This window comes from Anabrus simplex, chromosome 2 (genome assembly GCF_040414725.1).
Source record: "Anabrus simplex isolate iqAnaSimp1 chromosome 2, ASM4041472v1, whole genome shotgun sequence".
Classification (NCBI taxonomy): domain Eukaryota; kingdom Metazoa; phylum Arthropoda; class Insecta; order Orthoptera; family Tettigoniidae; genus Anabrus; species Anabrus simplex.
In genome coordinates this window covers 956,961,476-956,982,570 of record NC_090266.1, presented here as the reverse complement: position 1 = coordinate 956,982,570, position 21,095 = coordinate 956,961,476, and the positions used below count along the sequence as shown (strand labels likewise).

The 21,095-nt window shown below is 38.2% G+C and overlaps 1 protein-coding gene across 1 annotated transcript in view; it reads left to right on the top strand.

Moving 5' to 3' along the window:
• Positions 1-21,095, top strand: part of LOC136864575 (lethal(3)malignant brain tumor-like protein 3) — a 399,309-nt gene that overhangs the window by 27,582 nt on the left and 350,632 nt on the right. The window contains exon 3 of the mRNA XM_067141757.2: positions 2,556-2,739. Coding sequence (XP_066997858.2) covers positions 2,556-2,739 — 184 coding nt within the window. The remainder of the gene's footprint in view (positions 1-2,555; positions 2,740-21,095) is intronic.

Genomic DNA, 21,095 nt, shown 5'->3' with positions numbered 1-21,095 from the left:
CCAGCCGAAACAGCTTGGCCCCTATAATTCAATTACCCTAGAAGGACGGAAGGGTCATTTTTGACCCATATTATATTTTACAAGAACTGCATCATATTTTCATAACTTTGCTTCTAATTTGTTTCCCATGCATGGTGCAGACTGTTAGCTTCTTCCCCCACAACACTCCATCTGCTGCCTGTACTTATTTACCCCCTCCCCACTCCACCAACGTGAATCAAGGTTAGAACAAACCCGTCATCCTGCCATTTGGAGTAAGGAGCTTGAGAAACTTGTAATATAAACAGTTTGTTGTAGTTTGTTTACGGAGCTGTTTGTTGTGGTTGTTTTACGATTGATTCTTCAAATATGGAGCACAGAAGGTGTTTGGGACTGGACAATATAATAGATTCTATCCAGGAACTAAGTGAAGATGACTCTGGGGACAAGTCAGGTCCAGCACCACTTGGAAAATGCAATATTGTTGATGGGTGTATCACAAGCACATAGAGACTCTTCATGGATGAACTTATCCTCAAAAACATACAGAAATGTATGGAAACAGAGGCTGAAAGGCAGCTACAATGTAAGAACTGGTCTGTGACTATGGATGAACTTAATGCATTTCTAGGTACAGTATATGGTATGCTCTCAGGGGCAACTTATGCGAGAACCCTGGATTTTAAATCACTCTGGTCCAAAAGTGGGGATTTGAATTGTGTAAGAATGCTATGTCCTGAGAGCGTTTTATAGATATTTTTCTGATCCTTGAGATTCAATATCAGATCCTCAAGGTCAGAGAAACTTAAAACCAATAAGTTTGCCCTTATATCAGAAGTATAAAGGTTTATTTCAAATTGTCATATTTGCTATAAATCTGGAGCTTGGATTACAATTGATGAGCAACTGTTCTCTAGCGAAACTCGCTGTCGCTTTTTGCAATTTATAGCACCCAAGCCCAAAAAATATGGGTAGAAATTCTGGACGGCCATGGATAAAGAATTGAAATACATCTTGAATGTATTTTGTTATCTAGGAAGGGATGATCAGCACCCTGAAAATGTGTGTTTGGGTGATTATGTTGTTGAGAAGTTAATGGAGAAGTTAATGGCCCATTTCATAAACTCATAAACAAGGGTAGGAATGTCACTTGCGGCAGTTTTTTTTTTCATCACTGCAGCTAGCTGAAAAGCTGACATACCAGGGAACCAGTCTTCTTGGTACAATAAATTGGTTAAGATGGGAGATTCTGCCAGAGGTGAAAACTTCCCAAGCACAAGTTCCAAAAATGATCAATATAACTTTCGATTATTTACCAAGGCAAGGTCTGTAAGAATGTACATGTGCTCAGTTCACGTCATCCCGATGTCCAGGTGGGAACGGACAGAAAGAAGAAACCAGACACCGTTGCATGTTACAGTGGAACTAAGTATGGAGTCGACGTTTTGAACCAAATGGCCAGAAAGTATACCGTTATGCCAGCTGCATGTAGATGGCCATTACACACACATTTAGTAATGTTCTCGAATTTGTAGGAATAAACGCTTGGGTGTTGTACAAATAGGTTACAAATATAAGATCTCGCGAAGAAACTTCTACAACTTGCTTAGGAATTTATTGCAGCAACACCCAGAGTACTGCAGACGATGATGTTAATCTGGCCGAAAACGCAGGAAATGTTAAGTGCGCAACAAATACAAGCAGGACATGAAAAGTGAGCATTTGTGTAAGGCATAGAAAAAAGTTTTCAAAGAGATGTATTCAAAAAGAGAAAATGGTCACCTGTGTAGAATGTCTGTAAGCTTTGAGGTTGACGATACACTCATTCACAGACATGCTGTACTTCATAACGTGCCCTTCAGACCACTGAAGGATGTGCTTAGTATGGATACATAGGTTCATGAAAATAGAAAACTAATCATACAAGAGACTTTCATTTTGTATCCATGTGATATCTAATTGTGACTTTTAATTGATTTTCTGTCCATTTATAACTGAATTTTTGATATGAATGTATGGTTTAGAACATAATATTTAATGTAATAGTCAGGAAGATCATTGATATTTATTTTTCATTGTAGAAAATATATCCCCACATCTGTATTCACAAATAATAGAATAAAACGTATATATCACTCGAGGGTCATTTTTGACCCCTCCTTCTTTCTAGGTTTCTAGGTGGTGCGACTCATTCCGTCTTTCTAGTGTTAATGAACCAAATGTTTTTGTTTCACCGAGCGAGTGGCTGCATTTGGGTCACGTAGCTGTCAGCTTGCACTTGGTAGATGTTAGGTTCGAACCCCTCTGTCAGCAGCCCTGAATACGGTTTCTCATGGTTTCCCATTTCCACATCAGACAAATGCTGGGGCTGTACCTTAATTAAGGCCACGTTCACTTCCTTACTGATTCTACCTCTTTCCTATCCCATCGTCACCATAAGCCCTATCTGTGTCCATGCGACATAAAGCAAATTTTAAAATTGTTTTTGTTTCTGGTAGTTTTATTTTAACATAATTTAAAACTATGTTTATTGTACCCACAAGGAAATAACAAAATCTTATCTTCGTGTATTCCAGTTCCGAATGAATGAGTTTAACATAATGGAAATAGTTGACGATGAAGAGTATGAACTGATCATGCAATGCAGGAAGACATCAGAAGTTCCTGATGAAGATAAAGCCCATAAGGAAGTGAAAGACATTGATTTAGTTTCTAATAAATGTCGTAAACCTGTCAAAGAACGAGGAACTTCAACTGCAGGTGAGTGCGACCTTTCAAATTCTGAATGAGCAGGAAATTTCATTACCACAAATAAGTGTCTGATGACTTTGAAATGTTTGAGCAACTGCAAAAGCCACATGTGCCACAGAACATTAGTACTTATTTTGTGCATTTTATGTGAGGATTCTGGTGGTATTGCATTGTAGGATATGTAAGATAATATATTAATGTTTGAATATCATGTACTACTTCTACAAAAATGTATAGAGGGTTCAGTTCTATATTGAACCTTTTGAATATCCCAGTTTTTATTTAAACATGAATTTTAGTCAGTCTAAAAGCTACTGGATAAATTATACATTTGACACATACTTTTGGTATGTGTAACTTACTGCCCTGTGAAGATGTATTGAAAGCATGGTTGCAAAATGTTAATTCATGAGTACCTGCTACTGGACTCACTTAAGTATAATGTCATCACAGTCTGTTGTCCTTCAGCAAGATCCCAATCCACACATGCTTGTACGCACACATGCACGCATACACACGTGCACACACACACACACACACACACACACACACACACACACACACACACACACACACACACACACACACACACACACACACACACACACACACACACACACACACACACACACACACACACACACACACACACACACACACACACACACACACACACACACACACACACACACACACACACACACACACACACACACACACACACACACACACACACACACACACACACACACACACACACACACACACACACACACACACACACACACACACACACACACACACACACACACACACACACACACACACACACACACACACACACACACACACACACACACACACACACACACACACACACACACACACACACACACACACACACACACACAGAGAGAGAGAGAGAGAGAGAGAGAGAGAGAGAGAGAGAGAGAGAGAGAGAGAAGGCTTGCAATTCCTATAACATAAGCATATTTACACACTCAGTTTTGCTCAGTATTGTGTGTTGTTTTTTGTTGCAGTATGACGAGTCTGTTAGAAATGTTCGCTTTAAAGCTTTTGAAAAAGTTAAAAATCAGGAAAATGTGTGTTTCGGCCAGAATGAAATAACAAAAGTATTTTACACTCACGATGAAAATGTTCATTACATGTAACAAGCTTTAACAGCTTCATTTCAAGTAATACTAATCCCGTATTGACTATAATCAAGTTGTGAATATTTAAGATAAACCTAAATATTATAACCAAGTGGTCTGCCTATTCAATACAATACTGTATATAATTTATTATATTTAGTACATGTTTCGTCCCCTAAGGGACATCATCAGCTATAATAAATTAACATTAATATATCAGAATACAAAATAGATATTATTAAAATTGGAGAGACACATTAAAATATTGATGTATGGTATGACATTTAAAATAAGATCTTAGAAATTTTGTTAAAATTGTAAGTCATATGATCGATAAAAACAGTTGAATTGTCCATTATACTCTTGATAATTCTTGGGAAATAACAGTTGTGCTTCATAAAATCTTAAATGATCAATTGTTGTGAATGAAAGAAGCATTCAATGTATATACAGTACTATCTAAGGAATGCATATCATAGATCTAACAAATCTTTCATCAAGAGATATAAATCAAGTGTGCTATTCACAACAATTGGTCATTTAAGATTTTATAAAGCACAACTGTTATTTCCCAAGAATATTATCAAGAGTATAATGGACAATTCAACTGTTTTTATCGATCATATGACTTATAATTTTAACAAAATTTCTAAGATCTTATTTTAAATGTCGTACCATACATCAATATTTTAATGTGTCTTTCCAATTTTAATAATATCTGTTTTGTATTCTGATATATTAATGTTAATTTATTATAGCTGATGATGTCCCTTAGGGGACAAAACATGTACTAAATATAATAAATTATATATTGTGTTGAATAGGTGGACCATTTGGTTATAATATTTAAGTTTATCTTAAATATTCACTACTTAAAATGTTCATTGTCAAATATCATCGTTGTGCCTTGAAAAATCATCATGTGATAATATTTCTGCTTGGAACTCTGATCAGAAAGGTTTTGTCATCTATGGTTCAGTATTGCATGAACTATTTCAGTGAATTTCCGTTCTAAGTGATACATATGTTGCAGGTCAGTATTTCTCCCCTCAACATTGTTACATAACAGTATTTTCAGGCGCAACGACGATATCTTCTAAAATATTTTAGAGGTCAACAACATTATTCCACGTCATAACATTTTCTGCTTTGACTGTAAATATTCTGTTCAATTAATATAACAATTTTAATCAGAAAAGGAATGTAGTATTTATGCCAAGGTACTAACAGTATAATCAAAAATATTTCTTATTTTATATGTGACTAGCAATTACCCGCGGCTTCGCTCGCGTGGACTTCGTAATTTGACCAAAGTAATAGTTCCTCGCCATTGTACTAAGACATTATCTGAAAATTTCTCAAGTATAAAAATTGAGTTTCATTTACCCCAGCAAATCTTTGTAAACCATGTTTGTGGTATTACTTTTTGGGCTAAGACGACCTTGCGACATAGAACTGTACATGTGAGAAACAGTCTTCTCATAAGTCGAAAAAATAAATACATGTTTCTTTATTTCTAAAGGAGATTCCAAATACCTATTCCCACACCTGTAACATCTTCAGTTTTTGAGATAGACGTAACTATCCCCATCAAAAGAATTCAACCCCTTGATCAGTCCTTCCCTCACCCTCATCTAAGTTTATTTTCTGACAACAAAAATACATGTTTCTTTATTTTTAAAGGAGATTCCAAATACCAATTTTCACGTCTGTAACATCTTCAGTTTCTAAGATATAAGCATCCTCATAAAAAATAATTCAACTATTTTTCACTTCTTTTCATCCCCTGTTAAGTGCGTTCTCCAAAAACAAAAAGGCACATGTTACTGTATTTTTAAAGGACTTTCCAAATACCAAGTTTCTTGTCTCTAGCATGTTAAGTTTTTGACATATAATGTAGATATACTTGTACTCATTTTAAAAATTCACCTGCTTTTCCAATTCTTTTCAGCCCCTTAACTGGATTTTCCAAGAACAAAAAAATAAGTGTTTCATTATTTTTAAAGGAGATTCCAAATACCAGTTTTCATGCCTGTACCTCTGTAACACCTTCAGTTTTTGAGGTAAATGTATACTCATAAGAATAATTCAACTTCTTCTTCTCTTCACTTCTTTCCACCCCTCTCCTGCCATAAGTGGACTTCAAAAATAATAAAGGTGTTCTTTAATCCACCTATTCAATACTTTAATTTCCACTTATAGTGGTTACATAAACAGACTACCAGTTAAATGGGACATGTTTCGCCCTCAATTTAGAGCATCTTCAGCCTAAAAACAATCTTCAAGAGTACAACTTATATTGATATGGAAGCTAAAAGTTTAGCCAGTTACTAAAATTCAGTACAGAAAAATGTGAAAAATGATGTATTATACAAATATGTTAATGGAAACACTGTCAATGATTAAACCATAAAACTATTTTGTCAGAGACTAAAACTTATTCCGTTAAAAATTTCTAATTAAAATGGTTCATTTAAAATTGTTAGTGGAATACCAAAGTGACAATGACATAATGCCAATGACATGAGGGCATGAAACACAAGCACAAAATTGAATGTCATAAATACAACATATTCAAGGCCGCTGATGAAATCGTGAGCATAAGGTGAAACTGAAGCATCAGTTGAAATATTGCAGAAGGGGCCCTTAGCACCGGTAGGCAATATTACTGTCTGAGACCTTGTCAGGAAATGTCAGTAGATACTGCAAAATGTTCTCTGTAAGAGAAGGAAAGGAAGGATTAAGAAGTTACCGAGCTCGATAGCTGCAGTCGCTTAAGTGCGACCAGTATCCAGTATTCGGGAGATAGTAGGTTCGAACCCCACTGTCGGCAGCCTTGAAGATAGTTTTCCGTGGTTTCCCATTTTCACACCAGGCAAATGCTGGGGCTGTACCTTAATTAAGGGCACGGCCGCTTCCTTCCCACTCCTAGGCCTTCCCCGTCCCATCGTCGCCATAAGACCTATCTGTGTCGGTGCGTCGTAAAGCAACTAGCAAAAAAAAAAAAAAAAAAAAAAATTAAGAAGTTGAACGCAAGGAGAGAATTCTGTGTACGTTGTTAGGAACAGATGAGAACGTACATGTTTGATGAAAGCTGTCATTTGCTATCTACTGTTGCGTTGGTAGCCGCCCTTCTATTGGCTCTGAGTCTCGTATTATAACTGTGCTGCAGAGGCGGTAGTGAACTCGGAGGGAAAGGAATGGGGGAGCATGGAAGGCAGGAGAGGATGGATGGAGTCAACTGTGATGAGGCTGACAAAGGGGCGGAGTTATCTGTTTTGCTGGAAGTAGGCCTAATATCCGTAGGTATGGGTGGAGCACTAGAGTATGAAGAATTAAATGTACTAGGTATCCTAAATTTATTTGAACTAACTGCCTTTAATAATTTTGGCGTTAATTCATGTAAAATGCTTTTACTGTCCGTGATGTCATTAAGATTCTGTTCCTTATTATACATCTGGTCTAAATAGATATACAAACTTTCTAGTTCATTCAACATTCTCCCTTTTTCTATGTTTCTAATTATCGCTAGGTCTTTCTCTATGGATTCAAATTGGTGACCAGTTTCCCTCATATGCAAGCTCATCACTGAGTATTTCCTATGTTTTTCTGCGTTAACATGTTCCATGTATCTTGTCATAAAGCTTCTCCCACTCTGTCCAGCATATGAAAAATTACACTGTGTACATTTGAGTCTGTATACTCCTGATCCCAAATAACGATTTCTGTCATAATTAAATTTTTTTATGATTAAAGAATATGAATTGGTTTGTATTAGTAGTTCTAAAAGCTATATTAAAATTATGTTTCTTGAACACGTTAGTAATCTGGTGTATAGCTGGATTATTAAAAGTAAATGTAGCATACTCAGTTTTTTGTTTTTTCTGTTATCAGAATTTTGGATAACTTGATTTTAATTTTATTGATCATTTTTATTTTGAAACCATTCTGTTTAGCAAGGTACCTAATATAATTCAATTCTTTCTTCAAATTCTTGGGAGATAGAAGGATTCTATGTGCTCTGTAAATTAGACTGTGAAAAGATGCTTGTTTATGTGAATTCGGGTGTAATGAAAAATTGTTTATAGTTGTAGATGATTGTATCGGTTTTCTAAATATTTGGAAATCAAGAGTGTTACCTTTACGCATAACCAGAAAATTCAATGAGTTATCGACTTCGTCCTCTTTTGTGAATTTCAAATTAGGTTCGATTTCATTTAACTTGTTTAAGATTTCCTGACTATTAGTGACATCTTTGTTTATAATTACAAACGTATCATCTACATATCTCAACCATAAATCAATTCCTTTAATTTTTGCTATTATTTCATTGTGTTCGATTGAATCCATGAATATGTTGGCAAGGATGCCCGATATAGGGTCACCCATTGCTAATCCATTCTGTTTATAAATTTTATTGTTAAATGAGAAGTAATTATTGTCTAATACAAAATTTAATAATCTAGTGAATTCTTCTACTTACATTTTACTAAGATTACTATGTTTACAAATATTATCATGAATAATATTAATGTTTTTTTCTGTCGGAATTCCAATGTCGAAAGCAGACCTAAATGAAGAACTTAATACTATACGTGCGATAGCCAGGTTTAATGGTTATAATAATAGTTTCATAGAACGTATTATCAACAAATTCAGACATCTCTCTAAACCTAACTTAATAAAAGATAATCCCAGGCCTAAGTTATTCTCAACTTTTACATTCAATCAAAATATCTACAGCGTTACCAACCTATTCAAGAATCACAACATCAATATTGCTTTCCGCACCAACAACAGAAATACAGATATTCTCCACAATTCCAACCTGTCAACAAATCGGACCCTTTTACTAAGTCAGGAGTTTACAGGTTTCAGTGCAGCGACTGTAACAGTTCATATATTGGACAAACTGGCAGGAGCTTCAAGATTAGATATGCCGAACATCTCAATGCAATTAAATACAATAGGTTTTCCGCAGTTGGTCAGCACATACAAGATTACAAACACAAATTTAATGGATTAAATCTAAGATTTAAAAATATTAGACACGTTGAGCAAAGGCCCCTTACCCCTGGAAGCCTGTTTCATACATCTAGATCAATACTTCAATCCTAATCTCAACTTGAACGACATTTCCGAAAAGCCCAGAATTTTATTTGATTCTCTTATTTCAGTTCTCAACAGTGTTAAACTCCCTAAAAATAGCTTGTTTTTTCAGATTATACGTCACACGTTATCACGTTATCCTTCCCTACCACGCCCACCTGACTCCGGCCCCTCCATCATTACTCCCCCCCCCCCCCCCTTCCTGACCCACCCCTTTCCCTCCCTTAACAATGTTCTTTGGTTCTAGCAAACTTTAGCACTTGCTCCTTGCCACTCTCCACGCATACATCAGGCCGTTTGAGGTGAGTCTCCTGCTTTATAGTGTTTTGCCCTATTTCCAATATCTCATTCTAACTCTTAACTTTCTTTTCATACTTCAGGTTCTGAATTGGATCGAGAACTTTCTGGCCATATTATCACTGTCTCATTGCCTGCAATATGATCCACTTCTTTAGTACCTCACAAATGATGGCTTCTTTTCATGAGTTGATGTTACAAGCCACCATCAAACCTACTTATGTTACTTTATTATCATACTTTGTGGAAGGACTGCATCCTATGTCAGTTTTATTTTCACCTAGTGTTTAGCAGTGCTACACTCGAGACTTTTTAAACATTCCAAAGTGATCAAACATTTGTTAATATCTTCCCTTTCATTTTATACCTTGACCAACAAGCACATACTTGTTTACATTCTTTTAAGCATTGCATTTTTACTTCATCCTATTAATGTCACTTATTACTAAGGGTCTATTATATGCACTACATACTTGTATATCTTTGTTCATGCTACCTGCTTCAGCTGATGATGGTGTCCATTGACACCGAAACCGGTACTGAATAAAAAATGTGATTATATAAACAACATATTACAGTATGTATTGAAAAAATGTGGATCAATCAAATTTTCATTTATTGTATGTTATCTCCTTTCAATACGGACCAGATATGAAGTTTTGAATGTTGAAACTTAATGTACGTCACCCTGGTCACCTATGTGATGGGGGTTAGATTTGGTATTTAATAGTTTTCAGGAAAGAGGCATGGAGTCAGAAGAACCTATTGCTTGGCCTACCCGATTGCCAGATCTTAATCCATTGTATTTCTTTGTGTAGGATTATGCAACGTTGTTGAGTTATGAGACGCCTATGGAGGATAAGGCAACACTTCAGGGCAGAATTTTAAGGGCTTTTCAAACCATATGTACAACACAAGGCATACTCCAGCATGTGCATAACTCCATACGGAAACAATCAGAAGCTTGCGTTATGGCAGAAGGTGGGCATTTTTTGAACACCTGTAGGATGTTGCCCGGTATACATCCATAAAAGACCTGCAAGCTAGCCCACAACACTTGAGGATCTAGCCCACAAAAGAGTCTGATTCATCGGAAAATACGCATTTCTGGACACTTGTATATATACACTTTTTTCCTTCTCTACATGTGAGAATCCACCCCTGCAATTATTCAGTGTTTTCCTAAAACATCCTGTAGATCTCTTGTAGCAGTCTTCGATGGTTGACTGTGTGATAAGCAGTGTTACGGTCAGTAAAGGCTATTCTTTTTACTTGATTTTCAGATCCATCCTCAATGTATTGGGTAAGACAGAGAATCTGTGCTGCAGGAATCTTGCCTGGCATGAAACCTGCTTGCTGAGGAATAAAAGGGGGTGTACAACCATAATCAGTCTTTTGAGTAGTATCCTTTCAAAGACAATCAACAAGTGGCACAGGAGCCATACTGGCTGTAGCTTTTTGGGATTATTGTGATCTTTACCAGGCTCTCATATAGCTATGACAGAAGCTTTCCTCTATATCTTTGGGTTCTGAAACATCTGTAGACAGTTATTGAAAGGTTTTATCAGCCATTCTTTTGTTGTCACTCCAAAACTTTTTATTTGTTCTACTCTAATGTCATCTAGCTCAGCAGGTTTCCCAGATTTACATTCATTTTTGGCATTTTCCAGATCTGTAAGGTAAAAATTCTCTAGGAAAATAATGGACTCAACCATGGATGATAAATGAGGAGCAGAAAGAAACCTATGTGATGGGGGTTAGATTTGGTATTTAATAGTTTTCAGGAAAGAGGCATGGAGTCAGAAGAAGCCATAAAAATATATAGACTGAGCGATTTGGCTATGTGGTTCATGTCACATAGTTGTGGGCTTGAATTTTGGAGATGGTGGGTTTGAATCCCACTATTGAGATCCCTAATCCGGTTGGTTGCCTCTTCCGCAAGCTACCATGCGTGGTAACACATTTCCCAGTAGCGCTTAATAATTACCCACTGGGTGGTTGGTGCTACGAGACTCTTCACACAGTTGAGGGGTTAAAGGTGATAGTAGCAAAGCATATTTAAAGATGGCCTCATACAATAACAGGACTGTTATTTCAGAAGGTAGCTTTCAACAACCCACGTTGAAATGAAAATATTGTCAACAGGCATTCTGGAAAATAGTTTGACCATTGGCTGGAAAATAATGTGCACTATGTGATGCAGTGCCTGCAAGTCACAGGAATATCTGGCTGAAGAAGTTTCCAGATGGCATCCAGTTTTCCAGATGACGTTTGACAGAACTGACACAGACTAGTCAGTTGACACATCGGCTAAATCAAAGCAGAATACAGAGACCATCCTGCATAACCAGCTGCACTAATGTAGCACTGGTAAAATGTTAACAACCCATTGTTCAGTGTCTGCTATAACAGTTTGCTGCTGTTGAGTACAAAGTTGGTGGGTTGGTGCGGGGCTGCAATGGTTCATCAAATAGTGTGACTGAAAGGAGGAATGGCAAAATATTGAAAGGGGCAGCATTTTGATTTATCTAGGTTTTCTCAAAAGATTTTTGCACCTAGTTGACCCTTCCAGATTCACTCAATAAGTCGTCACCAATCTGCATTTAGGGCTGTTGGCCAGGTGGCAGATTCCTTAATTCTTTACCTAGATTTTTCTTAAATGATTTCAGAGAAGTTAGAAATTTATTTAACATTTCTGTTGGTAAATTATTCAGGACTAGAACAAATTTGAAAGAAAGGAAATTGAGTGTGTGGCTGAACAATGGAACAAGCACCAACTTGAGCAAAGCAGGGATTTTCAGTGGGAGATCAAGGTAGTCTTCTATCACGACTCTTAGCCTGTTTTAGCAAAAATCCACTGGATAGCGCAGGAGGTTTGATGTAGTTGAACAAGCCATATAGTGGAACAGTGGGACATGTGCCAATAAAAGCACTGTTGTTCCGCACAGGCTCCACTTATCAGTTTGTGTTTTTTTCTTATCCTGAGTCTGACACATTTGTTTATGCTTTTTCACTGGGCGAGTTGGCCGTGCGGTTAGGGGCGCTCAGCTGTGAGCTTGCATCCGGGAGACAGTGGGTTCGAACCCCAATGTTGGCAGTTCTGAAGATGGTTTTCCGTGGTTTCCCATTTTTACATCGGGCAAATGTCTCTTGATTATGGCCACGGCCACTTCCTTACCACTCCCAGGCCTTTCCTATCCCATTGTCACCATAAGACCTATCTGTGTCGGTGCGACGTAAACCAAATGTAAAGAAAGGAAAAAATGCTTTCTCATTCTTTATCAACTCATTCCTGTTTGGTGCTCAGGTATGTGGGACACTGTGAAACTATCACAGAGTGATGATAGATGACTTAATAAAACGTGTAAAACTGGGAGTTAGCAGTGCAGTTAGGGTCACACAGCTGTATGCTTGCATCCAGAAGATAGTGGGTTCAAACCCCACTGTCAGCAGTACTGAAGATGGTTTTCCGTGGTTTCCCATTTTCACACCAGGCAAATGCTGGGGCTGTACTTTAATTAAAGCCACGGCTGCTTTCTTCCAACTCCTAGCCGTTTCCTATCCTAGCGTCACCATAAGACCTATCTGTGTCAGTGCTACGTAGAACAGATTGTTAAGGAAAAAAGAAAGTGTAAAAGGCCTATCAGCTCTGAAATGGGCTTTTAATTAAAGGAAATGTTTGCACGATTCTGGGCAATCATACATTTTGGAGAGAGGTGCTAAAGTTCATGCTAAGACTCTGTCAACTAAGGTAAGTTGTACTTATTAATAATTTTTGTGACTATATGGTACGTACTTATCACAAGATGCCATAAACTCGATGGTTACACTTATCTATTTACCTAAAAATGTACTTAACCTATTTTGTTTCTTTGATTACAGGCCTGAATATGCAGTAGGGAAATGTGTTATAAACATGAGCCTTCAAACAAAGGTGAAATTGTATCAGAATTACCGTAGCCAAACTTGCAACAAACAATCGGCTTTACTGGTGTCTTTAATGAAACTGTCAATTGTTTGAAGATGTCGGGGTGGAAGGAACGACACCTCAAGCTGTAGTTGTACTATTTAATATACTATTGATAACCTGGAGGTCTGCTGCCAAATGTTTCTAGGTACATTCCAAATCACTAAGCGCCATGTCAAAACACTTCACACCACGAACCTGCCACGCAGGCGTAGCAGGGGGAGAGGTGAGACTCCCACGTGGCGCGTCCCAGGTGGCGGATAGGGGGGTCCTAACCGGCTTGCCGGCGGACTTGAGGGAAATAAAATACCTCTCGCGGACCAAACACACTACCCCCTGCGGGTGGGGGACGCACATGTAGAATACACCCGCGGTATCCCCTGCCTGTCGTAAGAGGCGACTAAAAGGGGCGACCAAGGGCTGACTGAATTAGAACCATGAAACTACTTTTGAATCGTACCATCACGCGGGGAACACCATAGGTTGCCTGTACTTGCGAGTAGTACCACTAAATTGGGTACGAAATAGGTTTGTGATTAGTAGCAGTTAAAGCCTGGCCTGGTTTATTCCAGTACCCGTGCGTCGTACCCATGTGTGCAACACCGCGGGTCTGGGCGTAGCCTGTGAGTTGTACCACTATATGAGCAGCACTGTGGGTCTGCGTTGCCTGTGATTAGTACCCACTATGTGAGGAACACCACGGGAATACCGGCGCCCGTGTTTAGTACATCTAGGTGGGGAACCTTCTCGGTTTGCGTTGACTCTGAGTTGGGCCATTGTGTGAGACACACCATAGGTCTGCGTTCCTTGTACGTATTGCAATACTTGTGAGTAGTACCATCTTTTGTGGAACACCGTGAGTCTTCGCTACTTCTGATTAATACCCCAACATGACACATACCATGGTTCTATTTTACTCGCGACATGTACCATTCTGTGGGGCCTTAGACGTGGATTTTGCACCCCCTTTAGACACCAAGCATCAGTGTGCTTTGTAAGTGGTTCCTTGGTCGGTAATAATGTTATTTTCGATCTGTATTGAGTCGCATCCACTGGTTTTTGTTTGTTTGTTTTGTGTTTTGTTGAGTTCCTGTCCATCCATTCACTCTTCATGCCATATTTTATTTTTATTTTGGTCAGTGGATGCCTTTGCAATTTTTGTTCTTTCATTTCGTACCATTAGGGGCCGATGACCTTCGATGTTAGGCCCCTTAAAACAACAAGCATCATCATCATCATCAAAACACTTCACAAGAAAATGAAATATAACGTTGATTTCCCAATCAGCAGCCGTAGGAAACACAGGATAAATCTGACTTAGTACCTCACTCTCTTATAAGATCACTTATTAGCAGTTTTCTGAAACAAGTTTCTCATTATAGTTCGCAGGGTTTTTGGGAAAAACAATGAAAACTCAGCAAATATACAGGGTAATCACGGGAAAAGACTTGTCGCGTCAACGACTGTACCCGATTGGAACAATTGAGCGAGACTGATAATATGTAGACGTTGTGCGAGTCATTTGCAGCGATTAGTACTATAAGAGATAGAGACAAAGTGAGAACGCACAGTAGAGAAAGAGAACGAATGAAGAAGATGAACATGCATGCGCTAACCACTCAAAGATTGCAGTACACGAGGCGTGCGACATATTAGTAGTGCATTGGTTCGAGTGTGGTGCTCGTTCAATGTTAACAAATTTTCTTATTTATTCCACCCATTAAACTTTATATATTAGCTTTTCTCTAAGGTAGAAACTTTCGTGCGAGTTGGTAATGTGTTCATTGTTGATAATCTGACTTTGGTCCATCATTCCTGTTCTGTTTCTGTGATAAATGAGGTTTTGGTTATGAAACTGATTTAGTTTTCATTCAATTTATTGGGTACCTACTGTGGATAATGGACGGGTCGAAATTTAATCCAGTGTGGTTCAACCGTCATTGCACCCGGAGTACAAGCCTTGGTTGCATGAAATACCCAATGACTCGAAAAGTGCAGTTTTGTAATGTGTGCGAAAAAAACAAAAAAAAAAAAAAAAAAGCTCGCTGTAAGCAACATAGAACTCCCACCAGCCACATGTCCAGACAAATACATAAGTCAAGGATCACTGCAATGAAGAATATGGCCGGCATTTCTGCATCCAGCTCGTGAACAGGTGGGTCCCTTTTATCCAAATATAATATAAAGTTGTCACTGTGCAATTCTTCTAAAATTCTATGTACCTCCTATTTCGTTACTTCAAACTACTTACCCTCTTCCTAGTCTTTGTTATTTTTGTTTTTTACTTTTCTTTTCATACTTTTCATGAATAATATGCCTAATGATATAGAAAAAGAGACAAAGTCTCTCACAGTGCATTGGCACTGCCGATGGCTTCAAGTAGCCTATACACTGGCCGCTACAGTATGCATTAGCCATGCGTCTTGATAGGTGTGCTGTTTACCAACTGATGAGCCCAGCTTAGCACACTGGGGCGAAACACTGGCAACCGGGACTGAGTTAGCTGAAAAATGTATAATGTCCAATAACAGACCAACTATATTGGTATTATAATATGCCTGATTCCATAAAATCGGAAGTGCGCCTCTTTACTGATGATTGCGTCATATACGGGAGATAAAGATAAAGGAGGACAAACTATTGCTTCAGCAGAATTTAGATACAATTGAAAAGGGGGCATGAAAATCGAATTAAAATCCACAGTGGAAAAAGCAAGAAATTGTGTTTCAGTAAGAAACAAATGACAGGAAAGAGGGATTTCAAACTTGGAGGGGAAAGTATTGTTGAAGTTGATAGTTGTAAGTTCTTAGGTGTTACTATCAGAAAAAACTTCAACTGGTCAGAGCAAGTGGAATATGTAGTTAAGAAATCCTGGAGATTGTTACATTTTATTATGCAGAATCTCAAGAAGCTAATTCTGCTGCCAAATGTAAAGTTTATGAATGTTTGGTAAGACCGATTCTCAAATATGGATCAGTGTCCTGGGATCCATACAGGGTAGGTTTAATAAATTCCCTAGAAAAAGTTCAAAGAAGAGCAATGCGTTTCGTAACCAGGAATAGGAGGAAAGTCTTGAATCTAGAAGAACTAGAGTTCGCCTGTATGGTCTTTATAAGGGCTATATGGGAAGGACTGCCTGGAGTAGTATTAGGAATAGGTTGGAACCACCCTCATACTTATCGAGAAATGATCAGAAGCATAAAATTAAGGCCAGAAACCAGCATACAGATGTGGGCAAGTTTTCCTTCATAAACAGGACCATAAGGGACTGGAATAAATTACCTGCAGCAGTCTTTGATACATTCCCTTCTGATATCAACTCATTTAAGATGATCATTAGTGCTAGTGAAAAGTAAAAGTTTTAAATTACGGACAGTGAATTTGTGATTTTCTGCTTTGTTTAGAATGTTAAACTAGTAGTATTTCTTGTAGTATTCTCTTTCCAGAGAATTTTTTGTTGTACTCATTGTTGTACTTGTTGTTATTGTTGTGTAATTACCTATGTTTTTAACTTTATTATCACTTGTAATGTTAAGCTAGTAGTAAGCTTAAGCTATAGTATTGTAAGCTGTAGTGTTAAGACCTGTAAATATTTAAGTTGTGTGTGTGGATTTGTATGTGATGATACTGGATTTAGAATGTTAAAACTAGTAGTATTTCTTGTAATATTTTCTTTCCATGGATTTGCTTGTTGTTTTTGTTATACTTTTTTGTTGTTGTTGTTGTTGGGTAATTATGTTTTAACTTTACCTTATCACACTACTGTAAGTGACCATTGCCACCACGATATTTCCCAATTGCAATCTATTTGTTAATAACAATAATAATAATAATAATAATAATAATAATAATAATAATAATAATAATAAATATGTTTAAATAATTTTAAAAATCATGCGTGAAGAGGTTATGCTCAAGTCAAACTGATTCGGTTTTCATTGTAGCCTACATGTTTTCAAAATCATTCCAGTTTTCTATATGTTCAACTGAAGCTGTCATTTTTCCATATTATTTTGAATAATGAGTCATTTTCATGATACAATATAAATATGTTTCATCAGCAGTGACCAAGTTTGTGCAACGTGTCTGCACATTTCACATTGTTTTTTATCCACATTTATTCAAACAAAAAATATGTTTAAACAAAACCATGTTTTATGTAGGCCTTGCCGTTTACTCTGAATGAATTTTTTATGAATAATTAAAACTGTTATTAGTCACAATTTTTATTAAATATTTTACTCCACAGCATGTTTCAGAGTCTAGGTTCCATTGTCAGAAAACCCCCTGGGTGGCGGCTGTAGAATAACATCGAAGGTACCCCATGTCTGTCGTAAGCTGTGACTGAAAAGGGCTCCAGGGGCTCTTAACTTGGGAGTATGGGCCCCTTAGCTGAGTCCTGGCATTACCTCCACTTTTGCCAAGCTCTTCGCTTTCATCTATCCTATCTGACCTCTGTTGGTCAACTCTTGTTCTTTTCTGACCCCAACGATATTAGGGGTCGAGGCCTAGGGAGTCTTTCACGCCTTTTGTGGCCCTTGCCTTTCTTTTGCTGATACCTTTAGTTTTTGAAGTGTCGGATTGTTGCCTAGTTGTACTTCCTCTTAAAACAAAATCACCACCTCCACTATTTCCATTGTCAGATGGTGAAATGATGACATTTAATTGTTGCTCTACTTGATACTTGGTTTTCAAAGAATATTCTGTTTCCTTTAAGACTAGGGCCTGTGTGCTTATGAATTTATAATATCTATGTTGGGTCAATTATATATGCGCGCGCGCACGCACGCGCGTGTGTGTGTGATCAGGAATATGCAGTTGCTCCTAAAATTGAATATTGTTTTCAAGTATTCATTTTGCATTTTATCATTGAACATGTGTTGAGGATCTATTAATTGGTGCTCATAAATGTTCTTTAGAGTTTCTAGAATACAGTATTTAATGTTATCCCTTTTGGATGTATGTGTAAAATGCTAAGAGAATTTTGTATATTTGATACTTCTTGTCCTACGCCATATAGATATGTAGCAACTGCTGACTTTTCGTGCTAAAGTAGCTGAAGTGTCGCCAGGTGTTCTTGAAATCTGATGTCAAATTCTCTTCCAGTTTGTCCATTGTAAAACATTCACAGGTCGTTTATGGTTGAGAAGTTGATGAATATATTATGTTTCTTGAGGGCTATGGCTATTTGGTATGATGGTTTTCCTATGAATGGTGTGCTGTGATATTGCATGTCTTGTTTTTGGTGTTTATTTTCTTGTATTGATTTTTCTGCTGTTTTTTTCCTGATGTTTCTAATAATTTTATCTAACATATTTGGATTGTATCCATTTTCTGCGACGATTTTCATTATGAATTGAATTTCTTTAGTCATACATTCTTAAGGTAATGGTAGTTTTAATGTTCCGTGAAGCATAGCTTGAAATGTGGTTGAGTGGTTTAGACGGTTGAGGCGCTAGCCTTCTGATCCCAACCTGGCAGGTTCGATCCTGGTTCAGTCAGTGGTATATGAATGTGCTCATACGTCACCCTTGTGTCGGTAGATTTACTAGCACATAAAAGAATTTCATCCTATGAAATTATCTTCATTTTGTCCGTAATGATGAATTTCACCCTGGTCCATATTGAAAAGTAATTACAAGTAGATAAGGCAACTGCTTAAATCGTTCCACCTATGCAATACACATGTATTATGTAAAAATGACATTAATTCAGTTTGGGACTAGTTTTGGTCTCTAGAGACCATCCTCAGCCAAAACTATAAGCACAAGTCATAAGACCATTACTAAAATGGGTGTATACACAGAGAATTTAACAATATTAAAATGTGTCATCAAATAATGTAAATTCACATAACATATATAAGTTTTAATGCATGTTCATGTTTGTGAATAGAGCATGATCATCTCAGCGAATGTTGAGATGATTAATTTAACAAATAACAGTATTGGAGTGTATTGTCAGAGGTTAACTTACATAAGATTATTGAGATGAAATCTATTTAAAAAATTGACACTCGTAAACAAATAGTGCAGATTCACATAACAAATGTTGAATCTAGAAACATATTCATGTTATTCAAATGGAGTAAAATTTTTGTCTCATTTCTATCTGAATATTAGAAATTGTGCTTCTTGAAGCTTTCAATTATAAGATTAAAATAATGGCACATGGATGGTTCATCTTAAAACATTGAAAAATGAGTTACATTAAAACAAATAGAATAGAACCATGTAGCAGTCTAATGGGAACATTCTTTCGGAGATACTGTGTCAATTGATATTTTGCCTTTCAAAACTGATCGCGATTTTAGGTTTGTATTTCTTAAATTGGCATCGGCTACATAGGTGTAGGGACATAATCTAAAATCACGATCTGTTTTGGAAGGCAAAATATCAGTTAACACGGTATCTTGACAAGAATGTTACTATTGGACTGCTACATGGTTCTATTATACACTGGTGTCCACAAGTTAAGCATAATCACTAAACAAGGCCATACCGCCTGATAGGAATGTCACACAACTTGTCCAAAAAAACAGAGTCAGAAGGGTTCTGATAGTTAAGGTACACTTTTGACAACAAGTAAAAAAAACTTGGCAATGTCTTCCACAACAAAATATGCTGTTAGTAGGGTGTATGGTTACCCCTAATGGCCACACATGCTTCACAGCGACGTGGCATGCGCTCTATCAAATGGTCCAAAAGCTCTTGTGGCAGTCGATCCCATTCCTCCGAAAGGGCGATGCGAACGTCGTAGAGGGATCATGGTTGAGGCTGACGGAATGCAGTTCGCCTCCCCAATGCATCCTGGGCATGTTCTATAGGATTCAGATCCACAGACCTCGCTGGCCAGTCCATGCGATGAATGTCTTCCCCAGCCAGAAATTCATCCACCAGAACAGCGTGGTGCGGTCAGGCATTAACGTCCATGAAGAGGAAGTCTGGACCAACCGCACCTCTGAAGAGTCGAACCTGTGGTCTCAGTACCTCATCCCTGTACCTCCGAGCGTTAAGTGTTCCTCGGACCACCCATGAAGATGTGCAGGTCCGTACGTCCATTCAACATGATGCGCCCCACACCATGACGCCACCATCACCATACTGGTCCCGTTCCACGATGTTCCTGTGGTTGTATCGGCTACCCGGTTCTCTCCAGATTAATGTGCGACGGGAATCTTTCTGCAAACTGAAACGGGATTCATCTATGAAGAGCACATGCCTCCATTCATTCAAGGTCCAGTTTTGATGTTGACGGCTCCACAGTAAACGGGCCCATCTCTGTGCTGGAGTGAGCGGGATGCACACCTCTGTATGTCGGGCAAACAGCCCTGCTCTTCTCAGCCTCCGGTACACAGTTTGCCAGGAAACGGTAACCCGTGAGGCGGCTGCAAGCACCGCCGACGATTGTCTTGCAAATGCACTCTGATTTCGTCGGGCGGTGAAGGCCAGATATCGGTCCTGCTGTGGGGTGGTTACCCTTGGTCGACCTGGTACTTTCCTACGTCTAACATCTCCTGTGTCTCGAAATCATCTCCAAAGCCTGGATATGACAATTTGTGGCACATTCAAGGATACGGCGACTTCGGTCTGTGTCTGGCCTGCTTCCAGGTGGCTGAGTATTCTACCCTGCAAAACGGGGTCCAAATGGTGTCGTTGTGCCATTATGTTGTCACGTTCACCACGAGGCTATACTCCGCAAATACGACTGAGGGAATATGGGGCGCAGGCACTGGCTGTGTTTACCTTGTGGTTACGCCGCTAGTCAAAGCAGGGAACACTCCTTTCCTATACAGAGCGAACACTTAAGGTTGGTAGGTGCATATGTTGTGCGATTTG